We start from the raw sequence: 10,230 nt of genomic DNA on the forward strand, positions 1-10,230 counted from the left end.
GGCTGGCGCTGCACGTCCGCTCGCCTGCCAGGCTGTCCGCCTGCTCCGCCAGGAGCCTGCTGTGCCTCAGCGGGGCCGTGTCCCCTGTGGCTGCGGTGGCTGCGCTCTGGCCCTGCAGGATCGAGGCGATGTGGTTCAGGAGGTCCGTGAAGAACTCACTCACGCCCTCGTAGCCTGGGGTGGGAGAGAGACAGCACAAGGCTCAGCCAGCTGGGACTGGAGGCGGCTGCAGCCCGAGGGGAGAGAAGGCACAGAGGCTAGGGCTGCTGTGTAGCCGGACTCAAAGCTGCGTGCGCGTGGCTCAAAGGGCTGGTCCCTGAATGTGCTGCCCCCGCGTGAGAAGCCGATGAGAAAACACTCCCCTCCCTGTCCCTCTCGGGCACAGCTTCACAGGCTCCTTGATCCGGTGGTCTGGCTGGAGGCCACCTGCCTGGGGGACCAAAGGCCTGCTCCTCCTCACGTTCTGAATCACTAACTCCCCTTCCCACCAGGGCCGGCCTCAGCTTCCTCCTGTGTGAGCTGAGAACTTGGGGAGATTCCTGTGGGCACGACCGAGGTGGCTGGAAAGTGGGCGATGCCTGATTCATAGCAGCTGCTCCCAAAATTGAGTCCTCACCCCCAAAATACCTGCGGGGTACTGCCTGTGCCCATGCTCTGAGCATCACAGCCAGGGGGCAGACGGAGCACCCCCGCGAGGCCACACACTCGCAGCGGCTTCCCTAACAAAGTGCAGCCCAGGGTCCTGAACAGAAACTGCTGGGCCTGCATTTCCCACGGCAGAAGCGAATGCACATGTCAGCACAGGCGTCCTTGGGAGCCGAGCAGAATGAGAATGTAGGGCAAGGATTTTGCTGACTCCCCAAAACTACTTCAAGAGACATGCCACCTGGGGTGGGTGCCCCCACCTTCCTAAGCCAATTTGGCAGGACAAGAACCAGGCAAAGGGCTGCAAGAACGAGGGTGAGGACATGAAGCGTGTCTCTGAAGGCCAGTGTGCCCGCTTCAGAGGGGCCTGGCACTGCCCACACCGCCCCACGCACTATGCACCCACTACCACGTGTGCACAAAGGTTCAGGAAGGGCAGGGCTGCCTCATTTGCTCATTCGTGTCTGTGCCCACAGGGAAAGTAAAATGGGTGAAGTAGCTGGCACACACAGTGCCTCCATGGACACACGTCCCCTCACCTGGATCTTCACAGTTCTCTGCCCCGTGTCGCATGAGTGAGAGTCACGTGATTGGCCCCAGAGGCACAAAGAGCCGCCCAGGTGGACGCGGGACTATACATGAGGGTGGAGGTGGTGATGGCGGCCCCGCTGGGTGCATCCTGGCTCACAGAGCACGGCCTCCAAGTGACAGAGCCAGGGTCTGGAGCAGGCCCTTTGGCCCCACCTTGAATCCCATGTGGTGCTGGGCACCCCATCCCAGGACTGGGGCTTCTTTCAGCCCTGGGCTGGGGGAGGGCAGGTGGCCCAGGCCCCTTGGGAGCCACCAGCAGGCGTGCCCATGTTACCAGGGGAGAGACACAGTGTGGGAGGGGCTGGAGTCACGCCAGGAGGCACCAGGGGACAAGCTGTTCCCTCAGCAACCGCTCTGCTGTCCCCTGGTGAGGCCTGGAGGCCCCGGGCGGGTGTTGTACTTCCTGGTGAGGGACGGAGGCCTGAGGGTGACCAGGAGGCCATGCAGGCCGCTCTGGGCCCACAGCTCTGCAACTGAGAGGTGAACCAGCTTGGGGCACCAGCTCAGAACAGGCTCCTCTGTCTCTGCGAGGTGGGAACGCCCCGGTGCAGAGTGAGCACCGAGACTGCCCCGCTGGGTGCTGTCACATCAGACGGCAGGCAGAGCCGGGATGGAGGCAGCCGGAGCGAGAGGCAGGGCGCCTGTGGTCGGGAGCGAGGCCCATCCCGGCTCTACCAGTGGGTAGCGGTGACTTTGGACAAGCCACCCAGCCCCCAGCCTCCACATCACCATCGGTAAGCTGGCAAAGCTCCCAGGGCTGCCTGGTGTGGCGGGTATTGATGCCACCCACTGTTACTACTTCCTGGAGCCCAGCATGCAGCCCTCTCCCGCACGGCCTGATGCACTGTGTGCCCTCCCTGTGCGTGAGGGCTTCCTTGCACCCTGTAAACGCCCCCCAAACAGTGGTGGTATCTCCCACTGAGCCCCTCGCTGAGGCGAGACCACAAGGGCCCAGCATGTGCTTCCCAGCTCGGGGCTCCAGCAGACAGCAGGGAGCATGTGCCAGCCACAGGGAGAGCCAGCCACCGCGGCTCTGGGAAGGGTAAGGAGCACAGCCCTGCACCAACCTAGGCGTGATCTGGGACAGCTCCTCCTCTCTGGGCGGCTCAGTGCCCACGGAAACCTGTGGGGATAATCCCTCCAGCGTCCTTTCAGCTCTTCACATCTCCACGGGACCCAGGGATCAGCTAAGGTTTGGCCAATAGCGGCTCATGCTGAAGGCGCAGGGTCAGGAGGGGAGGCGAGAGAACACGTGTTTGCTCACCATGCACCCTGGCTGGATGTCAGGACCCGACCTTCGCTCTCCCCACAGCCTGCAGCCCCACTGGCAGGACGGCTGAGGCCCAGCGGGGCTGCACTTACTCCAGGCTCCACCGAGAGGACGGAGCTGCCCCGTCACCTGCCCGAGGACACAGCGCCTGCCGCTCACCTGGGAAGGCATTGATGTCAATGACAGCGTGCTGCCCTGTCTGGTTGTTGATGATGATGTCGATCCCGAAGAGAGACACGCCCAGTGCCTGCCGCAGGGCCCGGGAGAGCTGCCGGATGACCTCGTCACTCGGCCGCTCAAACACGCCCTCGATCTTGTCCAGCTGCCAATACACCAGTCACACCACACACACACACACACACACACACACACACACACACACAGGAGTCAGGCCGTAAGTGGGGAGGCGCAAAGCCACACACCACAGAGACCTTCAGACAAGGGGGTAGGACAGACCAGCACCAGGATTGGCTATTTCTAAAGTCCTTTAAAAAATGTTTTTACTGATTTTAGAGAGAAGAAGGGAGAAGGATAGATGGAAACATTGACAAGAGAGACATATCGATTAGCTGCCTTCTGCACACCCTCCACCCACCGGAGATCGAGCCCATAACCCGGGCATGTGCCCTGACTGAGAATCAGACGTGGCCTCTCTGTGCCGCCGTGGCTCATCTGAGAAACAGAACCAATGAGGCTCCCACCCCGATGACTGGGGGGACCATGAGGAACTACGTGGCAGGGACAGCACATGCCTGCGGGGAGGAGGACAGCGCTGTGTCACCTCTACGTCAGTCAGAGTAGGGCTCCTGGGAGGTGCCCCACTTGCTGGAGTCCCAGGACTGTGGGCTCAGGGGCCAAAGGGGCACTGACCCATCAGAAATAAAAGTGAAGCTGTGTCACAAAGTTAAACACGGAATTGCCTGTGACCCAGAAATTCCACTCCTAGGTGTGTACCCAGGAGACGGAAAGTGGGTATCTGCGTGCCGATGCTCACAGCGGCAGGATCCACAAGAGCCAGAATGGCCTCAGCAGATGGTGAACAGGCTGTCACCCACACGGAGTGTTCCCCAGCCACGTGCTGCAGCGTGGGAAACGTGGACGGCCTGGGGAACGAGGCTGCGTGAAAGCCAGGCCCAGCAGGCCACACGCTCAGGACTCCCTGAACCTGAAGAGCCCAGGAGAGCTAGATCCGCAGACCAACAGCAGATGAGTGGGTGCCAGGGCTGGGGGGGTGGGGGTGGGGGATGCTGAGGGGCACAGGGCTTCCTTTGCAGGTGAAGGTGCTCCAAGCCACTGACTTGTTCACTTTAAAAAAGTGAGGCTGGTCTGGGCGGCTGGGGACAGCCCTGGGCACCAAGGACAAAGGGCCCCGTCCCAGCACAGGAAGCTGCCTGGCAAGCGGGAATTTCGGACCCGTGTGAGCAGGGGCCCCTCACGTGGGCAGCGCCTGCGCTCCTAGGTGAGCCCCCACCCCCGCCTCTGCACAAAAGGCAGGGCCCCTCATGCCCAGACCTCTGTCTTGGCATCTTATGGGGGAAACACTTTCTAAGGGGCTGTGATGGGCACTCACCACTGAGCCCCCGCCGCCTCCTGGCACTTGGCCCTGCGGCAGCTCGCCCCTGGTCCTGCCCGCTGCGTGCTGAGCCTCAGGGGCCCTCTGGGTCTGGTTTTCTCACCCGGTCAGTGGGTGCACAGACACCCTCGCTCTGGGACAGTGGTGAGGGTCCAAGAAGCTAATGTTCAAGGCTCACAGCGCAGGCCTAGCAGCGACAGCCCTGGCGGCTGCATCAGCACGAAGTCTCATGACATGCTATTTATACAAGCCTTTCTCAGCTCAGTAAGGAATCTCAGAAACCACCCCGGAGCCCTTCAGTATCTGAACTTCCAAAGAGCCGCCTAGACAAGATAAAGGCATGGAAGTCCTGCCCGTGGCATAAACAGAAAGGAGACGATGATGCTCTGGACGATGAGGCAGTGACAGGAGGGAGGGAGCCGTGTGCATGTGGACTGCCATCACAGCTGCACTGCTGGCCCTTCCTACCCACCTGGCACTGCCCTGCGGGGCAGGAGGGAGAAACCGAGGCTCAGGGAGGCCCAGTGACTCTCCTGAGGCCACACAGCTGGGATGTTGTGGGCTTGGTCTGACCCCAGGCAGCCTAGTCAGTATCCACACTCTTGACCGATACCCTATCCTGGCGTTTGGGGTCTGCTCACTGGGTGTGGGAGCGGGGGCATCAGCTGTGGATGGACGGGCTTTAAGGCCAGGCAGGGCTCCCTGCAGGGGACGCTGAAGGGAATGGGGCCCTGAGTGGGCAGGAGGAGGGTGGGAGTGTCTGGGGTGCAGCTGTCGGTCCCGACCAGCCTACAGGTGTGAGGAGAGGCTCATGTCCTAAATGGAAAGGGGACAGCTGACTGCATTTCCCTTCAGTTCCAGGAGTTCCTGAACAGCAGCCATGAGTGGGGGGGGGGGGGGCGCAGAGGAGATAACGAAGACCCTACAGGCAGAGGCGGCCCCAGAAGTGCCCTGGGAAGACCCTCCCCTTCACAGACAGAGACAGGGGAGGGGGAGACGGGACAGTCCAAGGTCACTTGGGGTGGGTCACTCTGCATAGGGCCCTGGCATCAGCTACAGCCCCAGCAGCCAACAGACCCACGCACGGTACAGGGACAGTGTCCGCGGAAGCCTGTGCAATGCCGGCTTCCCTGTGCCAGCCCAAGCAATGCCTGACAGCTCCGAGGGGAACTGGGCTCGCCTAACGTGTCTGAAGCTTAGGAGACCAGACGGCCCCCTACCCGCTTTTAAACCCTTTCTTGTGCAGTCTATTTCCATCTCCTAATGCACACAGCCAGTCCCGGAGCTTCCCTGACGGAGAAATGCCCCTCACCATTCTGAAGGCGCTGGGTTCCCTCCAGGCCCTGTCCACACCTGTGGGCGGCCCACCCCCAGCACACAGCTGGCTCCTCAAGGGAAGCGCAAACCAGAGACGGACAGGTGGCCGGCCGGGGAGGAGGTGGCAGGGCAAGCACAGGCCCTGACGTGGAACAGAAGGGAGTGGGGTCCGAGGCAGGTCTCTCTAGAGCTCGTTGGTGAGGCCAGAGGACAGGGAAGGGGACACGGGCAAATCCTCCCAGAAGAGGAGGACGGCCAAGTCGGGGAGCAGGAGACCCAGCAGGGGCTCCCAGCAGAGGGTCCCCAGTGAGATAACAAGTCCTTGACCCCTGGGGACAAGCTCTGGAACTAGATGGGCCTGGGGTCAAGTCCCAGCTCTGCCCTGGGAGCTCGGAGAAGCCACCAGCCTGCAAGCACAGCCCCCCTCGGAAAGCGGAGGTGCCCTGCCCGCCCTGCCCGGGGCCTGGCTGCAATGCCCCAGGGCATCCAGGAGGGAGCCTGACACACAGCAACACTGACCAGCAGCCCTGAGCTCACCACCCACCGAGAAGCAGCCCAGGAGCCACAGAAGTGACAGCGGGCTGTTAACACTCCCGGGACACACACAGACAAGGAAAGTGAAAGGAGATGGCATGGCCTCTCGCCCCATCTTTAAATCAGTAAAAAGCAGGGTCTCAAGTTCCTCCTGACTGGGGAGCTCCCCATGCAGGGGGAAGAGCTGGAAAACCTCCCCTGGCGTGACCTGGTGGGGCCTGAGCACGCAGGTCGTCAGCACGAAGGCCCGGGGCAAGCAGGCCAGAGGCCTCTGGGGAAGGCCCCTCCGACCCTGCCCACAGGAGAGCTCGACCCTGGGCCCCGCAGCCAGGAGCACACCCGCCCCAGGCTCACACCAACCACCAAGGCAGCAGGGACATACCTCCGTCAGGACTGATGACGACTCCGGCTTGGACACGTTGTGGCTGTTGAAGAAGATGGACTTGCGGTCTGAAAAGCGAACACACGGAGAAGCCAGTTAGCAGCTCAAAAAGGGGATGGCAATGCCACCGCCCAACACCAGGGGGCAGCACCACCCCAGCCACAAGTGACAGTGGCTGCATGAGCCTTCAGGCTGTGTCCAGCAGCTGCCACCTGAGGCCCCAGTGAGCCGGGCACCCCCACCCCAAGGAGACACTAAGCCACGGACGGACACATGCCCGCTCAGGGCTGCTGTTTCAAATTTCCTTCCCATAGAAAAATGACTGAGTGAGCCCACCAGGGTAAGGGCTGGTTCTCTCCAACACCTGAAGGCCCCATCCCCACACCGTGTCCTGTGGACCCGGCATCAGAAAGCCGGGTGTGTGGCTACGTGGACAGGAAATGCCGCACACCCTACTATCCCAGGCCGGGATGAAGCGGCTGGGAATGCCACTTGGCCCAGCCTCCCCGGCCCTCCTTTCCCGGGACCACTGGGGAAGCAGTGAGGCTGCACTTGGCATGTGAATGCTGAAAACACAAAGAGTTCTGCTGTTCCCCCGCTATTTAGGGGAAAAGTAGGAAATCAGAACGTGGGTGTCTGTAGGTAACATCCAAGAAGGCACACAGAACCACCTGCCTGGCTCTGGAAGCTGGCATGGCCCCCTGAATGCCCTCCACCTCCTTCCACCCCGTTCCCCCGACCCATGCCCACCTTCACTGCACCCCATGTCACTCAAGCCCATGGGGCACCCAGACAGGCAGGCCGATCCCAAGAATAATGGGAGCGACAAGGCCGGTTTGTGTGTTCACCCCTGGGAGAGGAAATGAAGGTCGTCGGCCAGGCAGAAGCATGTTCTCGAGCACTTGGGAGAGTGGGCACCGAATGTAAGCATCGCAAACATGGGCCTGGGGCCAGGTCCTGGAAAAGGCTGCCTATCATCCCCCACGAACCCCCAGGCATGACATGGCCCCTGAACGCAGGACAGGGAGGCTGAGCACCATCGTGTGCCAGGGCCCAGGCCGAGGGGCACCTGCTCTGGCTGCCAACAGCCCCACCAGGACTACGGCGATGCCATGATCATGCATGAGGAAGGATGTGGGCGGAGGCCAAGCAGGCAGGTGCTGAGATGTACCTGGCGTGCTTCCTGCCAGCGAGGCACACAGGCCCCGTGCCGCCCAGGAGTGCCCGACGGTCCTCCCGTCGCTCCAATCAGAGCCGGTCCAGACCGGGGGCATGAGAGATGGTCCTGGGGAGGAGCCTGGGGAAAATAAACACCCGGCAGGACTCGTGCCAAGCAGCTCGCCGACCGCTACTCCTAAGCACCGGCAGCAAGAGTGAGCCATGGGGACAGAGTGTCCCGGGCCAGAGGCCGGAGCAGAGCTCTCCAGCCTCCTGCAGGCACTGACAGCAAGAGTGAGCTGGGGGGTAGAAGCCCCCGGGCCAGAGGCCGGAGCAGGGCTCTCCAGCCTCCTGCAGGCACTGACAGCAAGAGTGAGCTGGGGGGTAGAAGCCCCCGGGCCAGAGGCCGGAGCAGGGCTCTCCAGCCTCCTGCAGGCACTGACAGCAAGAGTGAGCTGGGGGGTAGAAGCCCCCGGGCCAGAGGCCGGAGCAGGGCTGGAGCTGCTGGGACGGGCATTCCAGCCTTTGGCAGGCATTGCCCACCTTCTCGCCTGCACCCAGCCTGGCCCAGCCCCACTGAGCTCATTTCCTTAAAGAAAAGATACCCAGTTCCTCTAAAATGGCCCTGGCCAGGCCCTGGCCCTCTGATGGCAGGAACACCCTGGATGTGGGGGCCCATCCATTCTCTGCTCCCCGACTGTTCCTGGTGAAGGGCCATCACCACCTCCCTGCAGGGGAGGGAGAGCAATGAGAGAAATATGGGTGCTTCTGCCCCCGATTTACAGATGAGAACAGCAGATTCAAAATAAGGAGAGTAAGTGACAAGATTAGCCCCAAATATCCTGTAACCAGTGGTGCAGCCATGAGCTACACTGCACTCCCTTCAGCCCCTTGTGCTGAATCTTCATGTCTCCCTCTGGGGGGGCGGGGGTGGGTATCACAGAGCTGTGGATGGTGACCCAGGTCTTGTTCAGGTTCCCATACACTGGTCACCTCTGCAGGGGGCCCGCCCTGACCGCTCTGTCCAAGTGGCTCCCTTCACTCAGTGGTGTCCCGGGACCCACTTATCTGGTGCCTTAATGAACCCTTTTATTATTTCTTTCCTCGTGTGCAGGAAAACACAAGTCCGGGAGGGCAAGACGTGTGGCTGACTGCTGGATCCCTCAGAGGCTCTAGGTGAAAGACCAGCAAACCACATCTGTAAATAAAGTTTTATTGGAACACAGCGTGCCCATTCATTTACATAGTGCCTGCAGTACGTTCACGCTACAGTGGCAGCGTTAGATAGCCATGATAGAGCTGGAAATATTCACTATCTGGCCTTTTGCAGAGAAACGCCCGCTGACGCTCTCAATGGGAAAGTGCATCATTCCTGTCTGTATCCCCAAGCGAACAAGGCCCCGGATGGAAAGCATGTCAAGGCACTGTGCCCGCAGAGGAAGTGCCCTTTCTGACCCTGGCAGGGAGCGGTCTCCCCAGACCGTGACCCACAGGCAGAGAACAGAAGCGCTCCTGGTGGCGGGTACAGGCCAACGCCACCTGCGCAAGAACCTGACTTCAGTTTCAGTCGACCAACTTGCCAGGCGCCACTGGCTGTGGGACACCCCTGACTTCAGAGAGGTTAAAACGTAAAACCGGAAGTGCACCCGAGAAGCTGAAGAGCACGCAGCCGTGGGGGCAGGACAGCGTCCCCTCCGCCCCGTGTCCCGGAGAAGCCTGCTCAGGTTGCCCCCAGCTCCCCACGCCACAGGTGAGGCCGGGGCACCACACTGGGCAATGGGAACCGGAAGGGGGTGGGGCTGGAAAGAGCCCAAGGCCCCCTGTCAATCAGTCCAGCTTCAGGGCCGCTGTCAGGTGCAGAACACGCATGCGAAAAGAACAAAGCCCACACCAGCTCCTGGGCGGTGCCGGAGACAGCGATAGGGACTTGGTCCTGGGGGTAGGTGGGGGCAGACCCAGTAGCATGTCTCCACCGGCTCAGTGTGTTATTTGCTCATTCACTCGGCCCCGGTCCACATTTTATGGCAAACTGGCAACCTGGAACCGGCCACAGGAAGACACAGACGTGGAGCCCACGCCCTCCTGACATGGACCAGTGCTTTGCAACCAGGAGAGAATGGGGGCACTTCTGCGTGGAAAGGAAGAAAACTGTGGTGTGCTTCTTTAAGAGACGGGGTGATTGTGTTAAAGAAAGAAAGAGGAAAGGAGACAACCTAATGTATGGCTACTCTTAATCTACTACATTTCCAAAGATTTGAAGACATATTTTTTTGAAATGTGGATTTTAAAAAACAACAACCCATCAGCCAAGGATTTAAAAAAACCGTCAGCCCCTTTTGGCCCACAATTAATAAGAATGCCTCAGTGGTTGAGCATCGACCTATGAACCAGGAGGTCAGGGTTCGATTTCCGGTCAGGGCACATGCCCAGGTTGTGGGCTCAATCCCTAGTGTGGGGCATGCAGGAGGCAGCTGATCAATGATTCTCTCTCATTATTGATGTTTCTCTCTCTCTCTCTTCCTCTCTGAAATCAATAAAAACTAAAAATCAATGGAAAAGGATGAGGATTAACAAAATAAATAGTTTGGTACAAACAACCTCACTCAACAAAATCCTAAGAAATTGTAATCGATTGTCTCCATTTTATAACGTGGAACTAGCCATCTAGAAACATATCAGATGGTCACACTCAAACAAAAAGTACTAGAAAGAGAAATTAAACGTAGACCTGATTCTTGGCGCGCTCCCACCCCGGCGGGC

At 60.2% G+C, this 10,230-nt stretch overlaps 1 protein-coding gene across 1 annotated transcript in view; it reads right to left on the reverse strand.

The window, feature by feature from the left end:
* The window catches only part of ITPK1 (inositol-tetrakisphosphate 1-kinase), a 10,500-nt gene extending 2,750 nt beyond the window's left edge, over positions 1 to 7,750 (reverse strand). The window contains exons 1-4 of the mRNA XM_015566455.1: positions 7,484 to 7,750; positions 6,313 to 6,380; positions 2,666 to 2,828; positions 4 to 174 (exon numbers count right to left, since the gene is read on the reverse strand). Coding sequence (XP_015421941.1) covers positions 4 to 174; positions 2,666 to 2,828; positions 6,313 to 6,380; positions 7,484 to 7,694 — 613 coding nt within the window. The 5' untranslated portion in view covers positions 7,695 to 7,750. The remainder of the gene's footprint in view (positions 1 to 3; positions 175 to 2,665; positions 2,829 to 6,312; positions 6,381 to 7,483) is intronic.
* Positions 7,751 to 10,230: the final 2,480 nt, after the last annotated feature.

Source organism: Myotis davidii, unplaced genomic scaffold (genome assembly GCF_000327345.1).
Source record: "Myotis davidii unplaced genomic scaffold, ASM32734v1 scaffold1703, whole genome shotgun sequence".
NCBI classification, from domain to species: domain Eukaryota; kingdom Metazoa; phylum Chordata; class Mammalia; order Chiroptera; family Vespertilionidae; genus Myotis; species Myotis davidii.